At 54.3% G+C, this 18,358-nt stretch overlaps 1 protein-coding gene across 2 annotated transcripts in view; it reads left to right on the top strand.

Annotated features, from left to right (window-relative positions):
- The window catches only part of PGBD5 (piggyBac transposable element derived 5), a 143,396-nt gene that overhangs the window by 90,372 nt on the left and 34,666 nt on the right, over positions 1-18,358 (top strand). Inside the window, exons 6-7 of one of the 2 annotated variants that reach the window (XM_061161535.1) lie at positions 2,483-2,588; positions 3,848-4,067. In XM_061161535.1, coding sequence (XP_061017518.1) covers positions 2,483-2,588; positions 3,848-4,043 — 302 coding nt within the window. In that variant the 3' untranslated portion in view covers positions 4,044-4,067. Of the gene's footprint in view, positions 1-2,482; positions 2,589-3,847; positions 5,778-18,358 lie in introns of those variants that run through there. The other variant, XM_061161533.1, reaches the window with a different exon arrangement.

Genomic DNA, 18,358 nt, shown 5'->3' with positions numbered 1-18,358 from the left:
ATCCTTTTTGAGTCTTCCATCTCCCTCTTTGCTCTTAGAGTTCAGAGTCCATGAAGCTATTGTGGGTGTGGAATGTCTGCATATCAGACATCGGGTCTGTGTGTCAGGTCCTGACTCATTCGTTCAGACTTACAGAAGGGCAGAAAGGATGTCAGCCCAGCCTCGAGGAGGCGGAGAGACAGACCCTGCAATAGGAAGACCGGTAGCTCTCTCATAGGCCCACGTGAACCTGCAGTGTCACAGAGGTTGATTCTTAGAATATAGGTGTGCAGAGGGTCACACCCAGCCACAGACGTACAAGGGTGCACGCTGGGAGAACACATCATCCCTGGTTATGACGTCAGCTGAGACAATAAATATCACATAGCCTCTTGTCAGTATTCCCAATGTCTGAAGCTTTCCAGTCCTCAGAAAAGGATATTAATAGGACGGCAGGCTCACCCTTTTCATCTCAAGCAGTATGTGAAATCTAAGGTATCACCAGGGAGGAGGCTGGGCTGGTAATAACCCTGGAGAAATGCTCAAAGAGACTGGCAGAAACCTGGGTTTTGAAGCCAGTCTCCTATTTCCTGCTGTAATCCTCATTTAAGTTCAACAGTGTGAAGGGATAGGGAGGAGCCTTCTTCCCCTGAGAGGAGGGGAGCAGGCCTCCCACACCTGGGCGAGAGCAGCCGGTGGGGACTGCAGGGCCCTGGCCAGCACCACGCCCTCATCCCTGGAGAGTGGACCCGGCCCGCACGGGCCCTGCTGCCTCGGAGGGAGGCATCCCCTGCCTCTGGGAGGAGAGAAGGGAGGGGATTTTACCAGACGGTCTGACCTGCTCATACCCACATGGATCTGGGAAGCCCTAAGGGGCCTCTTTAGTCCCAGAGGAGGCTGTAGTTGAAAGTCAGGCAAATTAAAATAAAGCCAGCGATGGGAAGCCTCCCCAGGCTGTGCACCCAGGCCGGGTGTGAGGTGGGGGTGTTTGCTCATTTGTGTTTGGAGTTGGGTGGTGAGCAGACCAACTCCAACCACTGGTGTTTGGAGCAGGTGGGGACCAGGGCAGGTCCCCACAGGAAAGGTGCTGTAGAGAGACCACCCTCCATGGAGGCGGAGAGCCCAGCCTTGGAGGACCGCGTGTGCTGCAGCATCGACAGCAAAATCTCTGTGTAGAAAGGCTCTCTCTGGATCCGGGGCCCAGGAGCCTCTGACCAGGAGGAGGCCCTAGATGGGCACTGTGGTCCATTGAGCTCTTGAGGCTTTAGAAAGCGTGTTGCCTGGGTACTGACCCAGCATCCCCACACCTCCAGACCTGGCTTCTCAGCCTCTCATAAGATCCTCAGGCACTTCTTCAGTGCAGAAAGTCAGTATTTGGGGAGCAGGGATGGGAGACAAAAAAACCATCCTGGTTTAGGGCTGAGTTTCAGCAAATGGACCTGTGTGACTCTTGTCTCCCGCCCGTCCCTCAATGGGGAGGGGGTGACGAGCCATTTTTACTTCAACTACTGGAGAAGGGAAGGCCATCCACTCCAGTGTTCTGGCCTGCAGAAGTCCATGGACTGTATAGTCCGTGGGGTCACAAAGAGTCGGACACGACTGAGCGCCTTTCACTACTCACACATATTTAAGCAGCGCTAAAATTGCACAGTCCTGTGAACTAATCCCTGAAAACAGTGGCGCTCTTCTTCATCACATGCTGCTGCAGGGGAGGCTGCTCAGAGGAGATGCTGTGTGACCCCCACCACGCTTGACCGTCCTTCCAGCCCGCACATTGCCTCTGGGGGTGCAGTGGACGACCCCCGAGTCAGGGCAGGCCTCGGAAGACAGGTTGTCGGGCAGCAGGCTGGAGAGGCCTGACTGACCTCTCTCTGCTCCTCGCTCCTGGTTGGTGGGATGTTTCACTCTTGCCATGACTTTGGTCATGGCCCTGGGACTCAGTTCCGTTTGTATTAAGGAGGATACGGGGTTTGAAGGCATGTGAAAGAGTGCGTTTGAGGATCAGTGAAGGGTAAAGGGTTCTGTCCACAGGGGAGGCATGCAGGAGCCTGGGGTCAGGCGGCTCCTGGTTCTTCTGAACCCTGCCTTGAGCAGAGCGGGTGGACTGGCCCCCGGCCCCCTGACAGTGGTGGCCACCTCCTCGCACTGCTCTCAGACCTGACGGAAGGAGGGGGCGCCTGGGGAAGGGAGGAGGGGCCGGTGAGTCCTGACCTCCGCTCTACTCTCCGGGCCCCATTGGCTACAGCCCTACTCCACTCCCACCCGCCTTTGCACTGTTATCTGCCGCGGGCCCTGCCCTGGTCTGTTCTGTGGCCCCATGTTCTTCGCTCACCTGACCTTGTTTTCCTCGGCTCCCCTGAAGCTTCAGTGATGTTGTTGATAGGGTTTTTCCCATCTCCTCCCCTGCTGTCTGTTGTGACAAGTAGGCAGGATGGAGAAGCACGTGATCTGAATTGGGGTCTGCAGGGGAGGCTCAGAGGGGACGTCCCGCCTGTCTCTGCAGGAGTGATCATCAAGAGGAGGAGTGGGGAGATCCCCTGCCCCCTGGCCGTGGAGGCCTTCGCGGCCCACCTCAGCTATATCTGCAAGTACGACGACAAGTACAGCAAGTAAGTGAGCCGGCGCCGAGAGCAGGGGGCTACCGGGCAATCAGCTGCCCTTTTCAGAGTTGACAGGTGAAGACCCTGAGAGAGAAAATCCTGAGCCCTCAGCCTGGCGTCCCCTGGGCCCAGCCACGTGGCCACCCCCACCTCCCACCGCCTGGCCGCCCACACTGCAGTCCTGTCTGTTCCCCTTCTTCCACGTCTGCCCTCGGGCCCGACCCTGCCCGCTGTTGTCCCTGAGGCCCTGCCTGGCGTCCCCTCTGCAGACCACGGGGCGCGGGCCCTCATGTCACTGGGCGGAGCCGAGGTTACATAGCTGTTTCCCGTGTGAGTGTGGGCTCAGGCATGGTATCATCATGAGTGCACACATGGAGTGCACACGCATGTGCGTGTACGTGTACACACCCCAGTGCTGTCTCCAGGCAGCTCCTGTACCCACGTCGAGAGCTGGTGAACCTTGGCCTGTTAGCTACTGGGCCTGAACCTCACAATCTAAAACAGGGTGAGACTGACCCAGAGGCTGGTGGGCATCTTCTCAGCCCTCCTTGAGGGTCATTGACGTCTCCCCAGGCTGCTTGGTGGGGGGGCAGTGCAGGACCCGGGCCTCCCGGAAAAGCCCGGCTGTAGAGGGCGCCCCAGTCCCTCAGAGTCACCACACTGTCTTCCTGGAGCCCTGGCCTGGGTGATGCTCACAGGGCAAGCTGTGTGATGGAGCAGACATCGCAGGCTGCCCTGGCTGGGTGCTTCAGTGGTGCTGAGGTCGCCGACCCTCCAACACCCGGCATTTGGGGTGCAGAGACACGCATGCAGAGGACAACGGCACAGGGGTGGGTCCTAAGGTGGGGCTCCCCGGGGGTCACAGCTGTCCTCCGTCTGGGGGAGGTGGGGTGGTGAAGAGAAAAGTGAGGAGCTGCGGGTGGTCGTGGCGGGAGGGGCTCGGGACGCGCTGCGCTTGTGCCGGGAGGCCTGCAGCCCTGCGTCCTCCGAGCTCCAGCCGCACCACACAGGCCTGGCTCCTGGTTTCAGTGGCCCCTGCGGTGACCCGCCTCCTCCCACCTGATCCTTTCCTAGGGACTGTTTTCATCTTCAGTAAAGTTCACGTGCCTGAGCCTCAGTGAGAGCTGCCTCCCCCCTCCCCAGCCTGATTCCCACCCCCACGCTCCCGACAGCACCTGCTGAGCCCGACGAGGCCTTTGGGAATCTCTCCTGCTCGGGGCTCCTGGGCCCCATCTGAGTCAGCCCTTCTTACCCTTCTGTCCTCTTAGGTATTTCATTTCTCATAAACCGAACAAGACCTGGCAACAGGTGTTCTGGTTTGCTGTCAGCATCGCGGTCAATAATGCCTACATTCTGTACAAGATGTCAGATGCCTATCACGTGAAGAGGTACAGCCGGGCCCAGTTTGGTGAGAGACTCGTGCAAGAGCTGCTGGGCCTGGAGGATACCTCCCCAGGCCTCTGATGTCCTGGGCGTGGCCCCGGCTAGGTAAGGACCAGGTCCAGGGAGGGACGGGGGAGCCTGATGTCTGACCTGCCGGCCAGAGACCCCGAGACGCCCTGTGTGTGGCCGCGGTCCAGGGCAGGGTGCTCAGGGCCTCTGGAGGGGCCAGGACGGACCTGGTCAGAGGGTGGTGCATCCAGTTTCCACACAGCGAAGAGCACGGCTTCCCTCCGGAGAGTGGCCACCACCTTGGAGTGAGCACCTTGCAGGTGTGGCCCTGAGCCAGACCTTCTGTGCCACCAGCGCAGGGCAGGGCACCCTCACAATCCCCCTGGAGGCCATGGGGAGCCCGTTCAGCACAGGGGACCTGGGAGGGCTGCTTCCATCGTGGGCGCCAGGGATGGAATGAGCTGGTGAAGACGAAAGACGTCCACGATGTGGTTCAGGTCACGCAGTGTCTGAAGGCGATGGGAAGGGAGCCAGCTGGGATTGTTTCGGGGTATGTAGGAGCCCAGAGTGTTTTCCAGTGTTTGCCTCGAGTGGGCAGCTCAGAACAGGGCTTGTAGCAGAAGAAACACTAGCCTGGCATCGCTGCAAGGCAGTGTTGGCATGGGGAGTGGGGCCACTCTGATGTGTGCACAAGGCGCTCCTGCCTGTGCCGGAGGGGCTGGTGTGTGGGGAGAAAGACGGAACAGAATGGCAGTGAAGTGTGACGCTGTTTTTTATTTTTAGATATATCTTCAGGTTATTTTCTTACTGTTGCTCAAGATCTTCTGTAAAAGGAAATGTCCCTCTTCTGTCCTCACCCTCTCACCCCACCCTGCCGTGGCTCCTTGCATGATCACGGGCCTGGGCCTGAACCTGGGCCAGAAAGGGTACTTTGCATCCATCAGACCATGGGGGCCTGTGGGCCTTGAGCTTTGCACAGATGCCGTCACTGGCAGAATTACTTGTTTTGGGAAAATATGCAGCACAGCTGAGACCACAGATTGTCTCTGGGTGACCACCCGCTCTCTCCCTCGTGTGGTCACTGGGCAGTGCTGGCTGGCCTCACTGCACGCCTCGTGATGGTGTGGCGGGCATTGGCAGACCCACCTGTACAGCGTGGCTGGGTGTGACTCCCAGGGCCTGGGGTCTGCTCACCACCAGCCTGAAAGGCCCACATGATGAGCAGCTGGCAGCAAGGGCTCTACTTACTTCTCAGAACACCTGGGCCTTCTCTGAACCAAGGTTCACGCGCCTCCCTGGGAGACCGCCGCTAGGGTGGTCGGCTGGTCTGGCTGTCCCCACAGATAAGAAACAAGTAATTTCTGAAGTTACGTGATCTCCCTTCAACCCAATTTATGTCGCCCCCTTATTTTTACAAATGCAAACCTACTCTACTCAGGCTTCGGGATGTTCTTCCTTGTCATGCAGTTCATTGCGAGTGTTGCTGGCAGCATGCTCCAGATCGCATCGTATCTGTACCCAGTTCACGGCGGTCACCTCGCCCTGTGGTTTTAATTCCACGCCACGGATTGTAGGCCAAATTTTAAATTGTGTTTCCAAACACCTTTGCCGTGTCCTTTAATTGGATTGAAAGCACTTTTACCACATGGAGAAATCTATTTTTAATTTGTGATGCTTTTCTACAAGGTCCACTATTTCTGAGTTTAATGCGTTTCCAACACTTAGGGAGACTCTAATGGAAGCTGATGAATTTTCTTTTCTGTCCAAGTAAGTAAAAGAAAAAATAAAAGTCTATTTAGATGTTGACTCTTTGTTCATATGTGAGTTTGTTTAAAAGGTCAAGGACAAAACTCCAGGCCACTCTTGTGAGTCTTGATTTCTTGTATAACCCAGTATGTATGATCCTGGCACTCGAGTATCATAAACCAACGAGCAGTTTAGAAGAAAAATCCAGTTGACTGTTGATGGGTAGAAATGCACGTGATGCCCTGTCCTGTGACTGCTTAGTTATATTGATAGGTGCCTCTGCCTTAGACACGTCATGCCTGCCTCCACCACTGTCTGTCCTCTGCTAGGCCATGTGTCATTCTGATTCAACACCAGAGGTGCTGCCGTGACCAATAGTGGGTGACTTCACATTACCAAGTAATTATAGAGTAATCACGCCGTATTAGTGCTCTGGTTTTAAGATGGTGGCCACCTGGCTTCTGATAAATGATTGAGAGACCAGCAGTTTAGCTGGGTTTCTGGTGGACCCTGTGGCGCTAGCACCAGCTCTCAGGTTCAGAGGGATTTCTCTTCTCTTTCTAGGAGGGCAAAATGCCAGGCAGTACTGAGTGGGAAAGCCTGCAGGGACCTGGACTGCACCCATGATGGGGTGTGGGGTGACTGGTCAGACGTCACCAGACTCCAACCCTCTCTGGGTCTGAAGGCTGGCAGGCCCACACTGGACATGCTCACTGGGAAGCTGGCCATTGTTCTTGACCAGCAAGGGGCCCAGCTAGAGGTTCTCAGGGCAGAGGCTGCCAGCAGGGCCCTGGGAGAGGCTGGGAGGTAGGTGGCCCCTGCATTCTGTGGCAAACCAGTCCTGTGGGAGGTTTTTGCTGCAGGGTCTAGAAAGGAAGGGCGGACAATGAGCTCCCAACCCTGTTGGGAACAAAGCACGAGCAGGACCTCTAAGCTTCTCCAAAGAACATCTCACAGCTGAATGCAAGGTAACCTGTTGGGCTCCATACAGTCTCTGATGTGTCACATGACCTCAGCTGTCTCTGGAAGAAGGTAAGGTAATTCTGGGGCTTCCCTGGTGGCTTAGAGGTAAAAAATCCGCTTGCAGTGCAGGAGACTCAGGTTCAATCCCTGAATCGGGAAGATCCCCTGGAGGAGGCAATGGCATCCCACTCCAGTATTCTTGCCTGTAGAATCCCAGGGACAGAGGAGCCTGACAGGCTATAGTCCATGGGGTCACAAGAGTCAGATACTACCAAGCAACTGAACCACCACCACCACCAGGCTCATTCTTAGGAGAATCTAATTCGGATGATTTTCTGTTTGGATTTGGTACCTTCTTTAGCAGGGTCTGTATTTGTGTTTTCTCCCCACATTCTGTGTCCCCCCCCCCCCCCCCCCCCCCCCCCCCCCCGCCAAAGCCTCAATTTTGAACAGTATTTTACTTTGGTCACTGGGACATTACATGAGTATTTCAAAACTCAGGTGAGTGACATAGAAACTTGGTGTCTGGACCATTCTGGGCAAAGATATCCAGTTTATTGACTGCATGAGACAAGACCTAGCCGCCAAAAACAGATTCACTCTGCAGCTGTGGCCAAGAAAAGATTGCAGATGGACGGGGAGGACCTGGGTGCGTGGCTGGCGCCGCCGTCACCCTGAGGAACCCTCCCTCAGCATCGGCATTGAGAGGGCCCCTGACGAGGGGGTGAGGCAGGCTCGCCACCACCAGGGAGAGACGCCCCTCCAGCTGTGGTGAAGGGAAAAGGCACCCCCCACAGCAGGCCCTGAGGTGGAGGAGAACAGCTCAGTGACAGGCTGAGGGGAGGGAGGAGGAAGGGTTCACTGACCTGTGCCCCAGTTCTTCACCCAGGCGCCCCACGGGGTGGGCCTGGACACCTGCGTCCCCAGCTTGCAGGTAGGCGTTGGCAAGGGGGACATTTCACTGCTTGGCCAGGTGAGCGGGTGGACCTGATGCTGAGACCATAGTCTAAACTGCTGCACAGACTGCTCCCTGGATTCACCAGCAGGGCTGGAGGCTTTAGCCCCAGTTTATGTAATGCCTTTATAGGGCATTTTCTCCTGTCTGAGGCTTTATAGACAGGTGAGAGCAAACGTCTCTTCTGATCTGAAATGTTGCAGATGCTCAAGGTGCACACCCTCCCTGCATCATTCTCTCAGGTGCGTTCCTTTCATGCGCTGGATCCAGGTGGGTGTTTTTGGCTGAAGGCCTGACGCAGCCCAGGTTGACTTGGTGGTGAGCTGAGGTATGGGCAGTGGTCGGCCAGAAAAGGGCCCTCGGCTGCAGCCTTCCTGTGCTGAGCCAGCCAACCTCTCACCAGGTGGCACAAGGGGAGGTGAAGGGCAGGGGGTGCCTCCAGGCCGTCCTGGAGCCTCTGCCTAGGTGCCTGCTGGCCGTCCTGTGGGCCAGGGGCTGGGGTAGAGGACAGGTCTGCAGAGAGTCATGATCCCTCTCCCCAGGTGCCTGCCGGCCGTCCTGTGGGCCAGGGGCTGGGGTGGAGGGCAGGTCTGCAGAGCGTCATGATCCCTCTCCCCAGGTGCCTGCCGGCCGTCCTGTGGGCCAGGAGCTGGGGTGGAGGGCAGGTCTGCAGAGCGTCATGATCCCTCTCCCCAGGTGCCTGCCGGCCGTCCTGTGGGCCAGGGGCTGGGGTAGAGGACAGGTCTGCAGAGAGTCATGATCCCTCTCCCCAGGTGCCTGCCGGCCGTCCTGTGGGCCAGGGGCTGGGGTGGAGGGCAGGTCTGCAGAGCGTCATGATCCCTCTCCCCAGGTGCCTGCCGGCCGTCCTGTGGGCCAGGAGCTGGGGTGGAGGGCAGGTCTGCAGAGCGTCATGATCCCTCTCCCCAGGTGCCTGCCGGCCGTCCTGTGGGCCAGGGGCTGGGGTGGAGGGCAGGTCTGCAGAGAGTCATGATCCCTCTCCCCAGGTGCTGGCTGCTCACTTGCCTGCTTGTGTCTCTGTCTCGTCCTGTCCCCATGATGGGCACAGGCTCATCAGCAGTCTTGGGTGTAGAAAGCCAAGGGCTCCAAAGGGAAAGGGAACAGAGGCCCCTTGGGCCTCAGCCCTGCCCAAGGGGCTCCCCAGCCCACTCTGGAAGAGAGCTCTGCGGAATGGCCCTGTGGTTCTGTACCCTTGACTGTCACCCTAAACACCTGTCTTTATTAGGAAGAGAGCTGGGACTCCATTACCTAAGCCTTTATTCCATGTGGAGTCTCTGTGTGGCTCATTTTTAAAAGGATTTTTAAAGCTCCTTTCTGAGTATGTCCTTCTCTCCCATTAAGAAGTACAGGAGGGTATCAGTAGCAGGGGGCACTTGGAGTGTTGCTCGAGGATGTGAGCAGGAAGTGAAGATGGGTCCCGTGTGTTGGGCCTGGGTCTTTCCCCCTGCCCAGAGCATGCCCCTTTTCTCCACCGTCCCGGCCCTCCCAGCTGTGGCCACTGCTGGAGACGCTGCCGGTGGGAGTGAAGAGCATTCCTGCACCTGTGCACAGCCATGATGGGTCTCCTGAAAGGAGAGGAGACGCTTGGCTGTCTCTTCTGCTTCATCAGCTACTGTGCTGCAGATGTAGGGCTTTTTCCTACCTTACTTGGAAGCCTGCCCTTTTGTGTCCATATTTGGAGATGAAGGCTGAGGTGGAGGAGAGGCCCCTGAACTCTGGGGACTGTGAGCGGAAGGAGGAGATGGGCTGGGTGCTGGGTTCGTGTGCAGGTGTGAGGGCTTGGGTGTCGTCAGGTGGAGCGTCCTGCGGCAGAGGGTGAAGGGTGACTGGAGCACACCTGAGACACCGCGTCTCCAGCTGGAGGACAAGGTGGAGCACCTCCCTGCTCGAGCTCTCTTTATTTTATTTATTTTTTTTTATTATTATTATTATTATTTTTTCCAGTGGGTTTTGTCATACATTGATATGAATCAGCCATGGATTTACATGTATTCCCAATCCCGATCCCCCCTCCCACCTCCCTCTCCACCCGATTCGAGCTCTCTTTAATCTGCTGTTCATGAGACACCGCGCCTCTGGCTGGAGGACCGCGAGGTGGAGCACCTCCCCGCTCGAGCTCTTTTTTTAATCTGCTGTTCGTGAGACACCACGCCTCCAGCTGGAGGACCGCGAGGTGGAGCACCTCCCCGCTCGAGCTCTCTCGTTAATCTGCTGTTCATTCTTTGACACACTCCTCGGACACGACTATATCAAAGCCAGCCTGTGACCCAGAGTAATGAGTACTGCAGCCAGGCCTGGCTCTCGGCTCTGCCGGCGCCTCCATATACTCCTCAGGACTGCCTGTGAGCCAAGACCGTCACTGCCCCTTCTCCTTGAGTGGGGAAAGTGATGCTTCACGCCCGTGGGGACTCCAGGGGGTGGACCTCAGTCACTCCCACCACCGCCCCCACTGTGGGCGGCTCACTCTTCCGGCAGGGATGGTGCCAAGAGCCAGGCACCCGGCTAGTAAGTGGCATGATCTGTGCCTCGAGGGCGCTGGGTGCACACGTGTGGGCTCCACCCAAAGGGGGTCTCCATGAGGGGCAAGCCCCAAGTGGTGGGGGTGCTGCCGGGACACAGTTGACCCCCTCCAAATCGTGGGGCACTTCCCTGCCTGCACACCCCCAGAGACAGGATCTGAGCCTCAGGGGGCTGGGACGGGACTGCCTCTGACCAGGACCAGCTAGTTTCCATTAACTGTCTTTGGAGAGCATGGCAGCACGTGGAGCAACAGAGCAGGAAGTGGTCTCAGCTACTCGAGAGGCGCAGGGGAAGTTTCCCGTCTCATCCATACTCATATTCCTTTGTGACACCTCCTTTCACTCCCCCAGAAGCTTGTAGCTGGTTCTGTTTTCCCTTGGGAAGTGTGCCCACCTCTTTGCCCACCTCCCTCCACTAAGAAACGGCTGCAGCTCAGGCAACAGTGAGTGGTGAAAAAAATAATTAATTGGACAGATGATACTTTATTTTTAATTAGCTCTTCCCCTAGACTTAGCTGTTAAAAAAAAATACATCTAGCTTCACAGTTGGGAACTTCCTGTACGTAGTACACAGAAGGAGCGGATGAGGCTTCTGTGATTTTAGTAGGTTTAAAAAGATGGACTCAAAGCAGTTGTATACATTTTTAGGTGTACATTTTAGAACTGGAGTTGTGGGATTTTTGACTGAGGTATTTTGGGGGTAATTTTCATCCATTTCAACGTAATGGCCCAGTATGATGTGATCCTTATTGATACTTATCGATGCTTATCAATAGAAGTACAGTGTCCAAAGGGGACGGATGCTCTGCCAGCTCCAGTACCACGGAAGCCACTTGTCCAGTCCTGGCCCCTCCCTACAGCAGGAGGCATCGACCAGTCAGGGGCCTAGGAGGCAAGGATGGTGGGTCCACGTGGAAAGCGGATGACAGAAGGGGCAGCTGGGGAGACGGGGTAGTGAGTGTGGCCCCTCGCTGGCCCGAGGCAGGGGCGGGGCAGGGGTCTCTGGTCCTCTTCCCCCTGCTGGGCACGGCACACGTCACCCGCAGGCGCCTCGCCTCAGGGGAGCGGTGTCCAGCCCCAGAGAGAGCTGCCCAGAGTGGGCACAGGACACCTTCATACGCAGGGGGCACTGCCTGCTGCTAACCATCTTGGTGGGCAGGGGGCGGCGTTGGGCAGGACACTCTTGCTGCAGCTCTGATCTTGACTAAGGAAGAGCAGAAAATGGCCGGAGATCAAGGCCCTGGCCCCAGGGCCTGGCCCCTGGCAGGTGCTGTAACCAGAACAAAGACACTGCGTCCAGAGGAGGGCTTACCCTCCCCCCAGCCCCTTGCTCTTCGTTGTGATGGTGCCCACTTCCACGAGTCTGTGACAGGGACATCTGTGTCAAAGAATCTGGAGAGATTGCTGTTTGACATTTTTTTGTTCTTGTTGCCACCATTAACATTATCTTGTTTTTTCAGTTAAGAATCTTTAGGAGAAAGTTTTTAATCTTCCTGGAAACTGCAGGCATAGCCCTTGGTTGACAGCACACAACTTCTTCTCCATCCCTTTTGTGACAGTAAAGCAGACCCTTTTGATTATTTTAAACATCAAGATTTTGATTTTACACAAAGCATGCTTGCAACACCTTTTTTGCAAATGAAATGAGCTAATTCTGAGTTCTAAAATATTAAGTATGACCCCCAAAATTATTATTTAATTCAGATATCTAATCATGTGTTTTTTATTTCTTCAACAAAGTGATTACACTCGGCAGCTTTGAAATATAATAAGATACATTGCATTTGCTTCTCTCTGGTGCTTGCTTTTCCGGGGAGGGCTGCTGCAGGAGGGAGCGGATGGTAGAAAAAAGGAAATCAGGGACTGCATGTGGGATCTGTTGCCAGAAGTAAATAATAGCAGAGGTTAGGCAGAGCCTGGGGAACCACCCCAGGGATTCTCCTGAAGGTGAAGAGGGATGGCAGGTAAGGGGACCCCGGGGGGCCCCAAGCACATTCTACCACCTGAGCCTCCTCAACCACTGCTGTTCCTGGGGGAGTCAGAGACTCCTGCGGTCCTCCTTTCTCTCTCCTCCCATCTTTTGCCTGTGGGGGGCACAGGAGCCCCCACTATCAGAGGTTGAACTCTGCCGCCTGCAGGGTCTACTGCTGCCATCAGCACTGCCCTGTCCTCCCCTTCCTCAGAAGGTTCTGGAATCAGGCATACAACTGGGATGAGCATTTACTGCCAGGAGGCAGGTCCCTGGGAGCAAAGTGAGAGATGGGAGAGAAAGTGCCCACAAGTGGAGCAGGCACGTGTGGGGCATAAGCAGAGCAAACTGGCTTGGGTGGTGATCTTGGAGGCCGAGGAGTGGGAATTGTTTTCATTAGCATAGAAAATCTTTACATTATGAGGTGTTGGATGCCACTTTCCAGGGTTCTTTTTATACTTCATTAGAGGAGGGTAAAAGATTTTGAGGAGCATGTGTTTAACCTCAATAACCTAAAATAAGAATTAAAACTTTTTACAGCACATCGTGGCAATGTTTTAAGTTCTTTCATAAGCCAAAGCTAACTTTTAAACACAATTTTTAAAGTTTCCATGATATCTTTGTTTGCCACATCTTTCGTTAAGTGTTGAACTTACCTTTGCTAAATTGTTTTGTTGACCTCTTATGATCATTTTTTATTATCAGTGACTTACCTCCCCCATCAACTTTATATCTTCCTTCCAATTTTCCTTTCTACATCACTGCCTCTGTATGCATCTCCTCTCCTTTTTCTTCCCCTCCTTTTATCTCTCCACCTCCCTCTCCACATTCCTTTGGTGAGCCCTGGAATCGCTCCCTGCCTGTCCTCTCCAGATTCAGAGGGGCCCGTCTTGTCCCTCCATCACCACACCGTAGGAATCATTGAGATTCAATAGTAGAAGGGGTGGGAGATGTGAACATTTGTATTGAAGACCTTGTGAGGGTAGAGACACCCCAGAAAGAGGTTTGGCTTCAACACAGAGGAAACAAAAAACCCTTTATAGTTGAGAATGGATATCAGGATTTAATTGACTAATCCTAGGGGCCCCGCCTTCCGTGCCATATTTCCTGAACTTTCATCATGTCCCCTGGTGGCGTGGCTCTCTTTGAGGTTCAGAGGAATACTTGGAAAGTCAAACAGCCACTCTCTGATTTGAGAGATAGGACAGCAGAGGGAAAGTGGACTAAAAGTCATTCATTAAATAAACTTTTATTGAGCTCTTCTGAACCATTAGACGCTGGGGATGTGAGCAAGGACAGCCTTTCCCATCAGGGACTGTCAAGCTATGGGAGAGACGCACAGAGATCTCGTGTGACCAGAGTAATATAGTTTGTTAAAAAAAAGAAGAAACAGTGACCATATTTTCTCACTCACAAATAGGGCAGAATGTTTCTGAAGGAATGTTAATGGGGGATCAGAGAGAGGTCAGGTGTGGATACTACTTCCAGCTTGCTGCTTGAAACAAACCTGTGTCACATGGGCCCATCTTGGGCCAAAGGCCCTGGGGTTTGCCACCGGGAGAGTCTTGGGGTCAACAGGTAAAAGTCCAACAGTTCTGCCTCTGTTTAACCACCCTGACATTGCGGGGCAGGTGGAATGCATCCATGTTCAAGTTTATGCTCCAAGGAGAGACAGTCCATCTGGAGGACGTAGCTGCTCCTGAGAAAGCCAGGCAGCTGGACACCGGGTCTCCTCTGGACAGATCCTGTCTGGGGGCAGCAGCTGGCCCACCAACACGGGCCCCCTCCCTCCCCATCCCAGGAACTGGAAAAATGTTGGGTGATATCTTCCCTCCATCAAGCCAGATGGTAGCAGTGGCTTTCTATCCAGTCACCATCCACCAAGTCAGAATGTCTACAGACCAGGAGTAAACAACCCCACAAATGGAGACTCACTGCCAGCCAGATAAGTGTATTCATGAGGATAACAGAAGGAAATATTTAAAAACCCAGAAAGACTGTTGTCCTGCTGCAGACTGTATAAGCGCTGGGAAGGGTAGGCGGCTTTGTCTGTTTTCGAGTGTTAGAACGAAAAATAACGACAGGGCCCTCCCACAGTCTGCCCACCTCTCTTGAGCCTCTCCATGTCCGACCAGCAGAGGGCAGCAGAGGACGCCGCGTAAGCTTCCGCCGCCTCGGCGCGCTGGTTCCCCCGAGGTGCAGGCCCAGAGGATGCCGCAGCAAGAGACACACAAGGTCTCTGCTGATCCAGCGCTAGGAGAGAGAGCAGTAAGCAAGTCACACCCACAGATGACTTCCTGGGGACAGGGATGGAAAAGGAACTCGGGACAGAATTCCACACTTATTCCCCCTGCAAACGTGTGCCAGGTGCTTACCAGGCCCAGGCCCTTGTGGAGGCAGGTGAGACAATAAAGACTCCTGCCGTCCTAAAGTGGGGGGAGAGGGCTGGGCCCAAGAAACCAAAAAGTGCTTGTACAGATGCTTAGTTTTACAGACAACAGCGCAGTTCGGGTTTGATGGGTGCTGAGGCCAGGCTGAGGGGGTCTGTTTGGAGCAGGTCCCAGGGGAGGGTTGGGGCAGCAGCTCCAGGGGCCCCGCCAGCCCACCCTCAGCCAGACTGTGCTGAGGTCACGGGGGCGGCTGCACCCGGGCCCTTCGCGAAGAGCAGGGGTCTTGGGCGGAACAGGCTGTGGCGGAGGGGACGGGGGCCCAGAGAGGAGGCCAGCCCAGCAGGACAGGGAAGGTGCCCTCTGGGGAAGCTGAGGGCATTGGAGCAGAGCCAGCAGAGTGGTTGGCAGAGGGCTACCAGGCCCCGGAGGGCAGGACAGCAAGTGGTTCCTGGCTGTGGGGAAAGGAGGGGGGCGCTGAGACGGAAGGTGGGGCGGGAGACGGAAGCCACGCCGTGGGGCCCTCGCAGACAAGCTGCCGTGGACCAGCAGGTGGTCTCAGCCTCCAGAACCCTCCCCTCCTCTGGGATCCCCCCAGGGACCAAGACAAGGCTTGACTTCTGACTGCGACTTCTGAGGATGTGAAAATGAGACTCCTCCTGCGTTCATCTTGGCCACAGCCCCAAGAGGCCAAGGACAGTGAAGCATCCTGACCCCGCGGAGCTGTTGGGCTCCGCAGGGGACCCCAGCACCCTTTGGAAGTTTCCAGAGGGCTGCCCAGAGTTCTCTGCGTGTCCCCTGTGTGTCCCTGCAGCCTCAGCAGGGCAGCTGCAGCATCTCAGGAAGCCTCTCCCCACCGTAGTGACCATGGTGGAGCAGGAACAGAAGACAGGATGCTGCGGGGCCTGGCTGTCGGGCCAGAGAGACCTGACCACAGCGTGGCTCTGGGGAAGTGAGAAGGAAGGCATTTCCTGTGAACCCTGGATCCTGCCGAGGGGCCCTGGGGGTCCTGTGCAGGGTGATCCATGGCGGCGGCCTCTGAGGCTGCGGGGCTGCAGGCTGGGCACAGGCTCCGCCCTGAATGTGCCCAATGCCTCTGTGGGCCTCGGTCTCTGGGAATAAAGGACCTGCCTGACTTCTTTACGGAGACCACCATGATGACATCCGGATGTGACACATGGGCACTGCTGCCCCTGTTAATGACCCTGGGCTCAGTCGGCGGAGGGACGATTCCAGTAACAGTGGAGGTCAGCCCTGTCCCAGGCCTCCTGCTCGCAGGCCTGAGGCCTGGAATGCGCCAGCCTCCCTGGAAGCAGAAGGCCAGGTAAAGGATGGAACAGGAGGGCATGTTCCAGGAAGAGGTCGATCTTTCTAGTGTGAAAAGTGAGACCCCCTAAAAGATGAGATCCCAGCCATGCAGGAGTCCATGTTCCCTCTTTTTCCAAGTCATGCACCCCACCTCCAAGCAGCAGCAGAACCCAGTGGAGACAGACAGTCCAGCTCCAAGTGGGGTGAAGGGAACCAAGGGATTACAGGTCCAAGGGATGTGGGGAGGGGGATGACATCCAGGGGCAGAGCCCCTGTACCAGGGGATCCCTGTCTTAGGAGCAGAACAGGTTTAGGAACCCAGTCCAGAGTGCCCCACCCCCAGCTCTGCAGGGGTTCCTTTCTTCTAAATCTGTATGTTTCACCAGACAGCCCTGCTTGTGGAGTACCCCCTTCCTTTTAGTAACAGGGAACACTTGCTACTAAAAGATTCACTTGTGTGCACATCTCAGAGCACAGAGAAGGTGCTCAAAAGATGGAGATGGATATAGGATGCCCAGGCTGCCCAAAGCTGACTGTGGATGTGCAGGTGCTTTCAGAAGAGGGACTGCCTCCAAAAGGCTTTCACTTGGTGTTAGGACTGAGTTCTCCCCAGCTACCCCCAGAGTGCACAGCAGGAAACGGGAGGCTCCAGGGTGCCTCCCCCGCAGCTGCACCAGTGTGCATCTCACAGATGCCCGAGGGCTCCGGTTTCTCCACATCTTTGACAACACTTGCTGTCTTTGCTTTTTGATAGTAATGATTCTAACAGTATGAGGTCTCATTGTGGTTTTAATTTCCATTTTGCTGATGATTGCAATGTTAGCTTCCTCCCCTTACCCTTCCCCCCATGAAAGAATGAAGGAAAGATGCTCAGTCGGTCTGACTCTGCAAACCCATGGCCTGTCCATGGAATTCTCCAGGCAAGAATACTGGGGTGGGTTGCTATTCCCTTCTCCAGGGGATCTTCCTGACCCAGGGATTGAATCCGAGTATCCTGCATTGCAGGCAGATTCTTTACCATCCGAGCTACAGTTGCCCCGTACCTGTTGGCTATTTGTATGTCTTCTTTGGAGAAATTAAAAATAGAACTACCACATGATCCAGCAATTTTACTTCTCGGTATTTAGCCAAAAGAATTGAAATGAAGATCTTGAAATGACATTAACACTCCCATGATGATTGTAGCACTGTTCACAACAGCCAAGATGTGGAAACAGCCTAATGTCCGCTGACAGATGATTGGATGAAGACAATGTGGACTATGCATTGTTGATGAAAAATGAATCAATGGCTAATCTAAGAAAGAAATGGAGATTTTTATTCAAACCAACATGAGGATTATAACCCAGGAGATGGTCTATCAGAGAGCTCTGAGGACTGTTTCCCCTGTTAGAAGGAAACACAGTTGTACACATTTTTGAGACAAAGGATCACATGTCATGGTAACATATGGACAGTTGACATAGTCCAACCAGGTGAGCTCAGGTCATCATGACACCTTACAGGATTGATGATCTCCTGAAGACTGACCCTGATGGTGCCAGGAGGAAATTGCTTTTTCTTGGCAAGCAGGCTTCTAAAGGATGTGGTTAATGAATAATGCAGATGCACCATGCATGCTAAAGAGGGTGGGGGCCCAGTTGGGGAGAGTGAGAATTTTATGTTTAAATTTTTTCTTGTTCTGCTTTCAAAATAATTTTTGTTTCATCAACATAAGATGGAATGTTAGTGTTAGAAAAGAAGGATATTCTGCAACAGTGCAAAGGTGGCTGAACTTTGAGGACCTTATGCTTAGTGGAAAAGGTCAGTTTTTATTCCAGTCCCAAAGAAGGGCAATGCCAAAGAATGCTCAAACTACTGTACAACTGGGCTCATCTCACATGCTAGCAAGGTAATCCTCAAAAGCCTTCAAGCTAGGCTTCAACAGTACATGAACTGAGAACTTCCAGATGTACAAGCTGGGTTTAGAAAAGGCAGAGGAACCAGAGATCAAATTGCCAACAACCACTAGATCATAGAAAAAGCAAGGGGATTCCAGAAAAACATCTACTTTTGCTTTATTGACTATGCCATAGCTTTTGACTGTGTGGATCACAACAAAATGGAAAATTCTTAAAGAGATAGGAATATCAGACCACCTGACCTGCCTCTTGAGAAACCTATATGCAGATCAGGAAGCAACAGTTAGAACTGGACATGGAACAACAGACTGGTTCCAAATAGGAAAAGGAGTACGTCAAGGCTGTATATTGTCACCGTGCTTATTTAACTTATATACAGAGTACATCATGAGAAATGCTGGCCTGGATGAAGCACAGGCTGGAATCAAGATTGCTGGGAGAAATATCAACAACCTCAAATATGCAGATGATACCACCCTTTTGGCAGAGAGAGAGGGATTAATGAGCCTCTTGGTGAAAGTGAAAGAGGAGAGTGAAAAAGTTGGCTTAAAGCTCAACATTCAGAAAACTAGGATCATGGCATTTGGTCCCATCACTTCATGGCCAATAGACGGGGAAAAG

Source organism: Dama dama, chromosome 15 (genome assembly GCF_033118175.1).
Source record: "Dama dama isolate Ldn47 chromosome 15, ASM3311817v1, whole genome shotgun sequence".
Taxonomy (NCBI): domain Eukaryota; kingdom Metazoa; phylum Chordata; class Mammalia; order Artiodactyla; family Cervidae; genus Dama; species Dama dama.
This window is presented reverse-complemented; position numbering and strand designations above follow the sequence as displayed.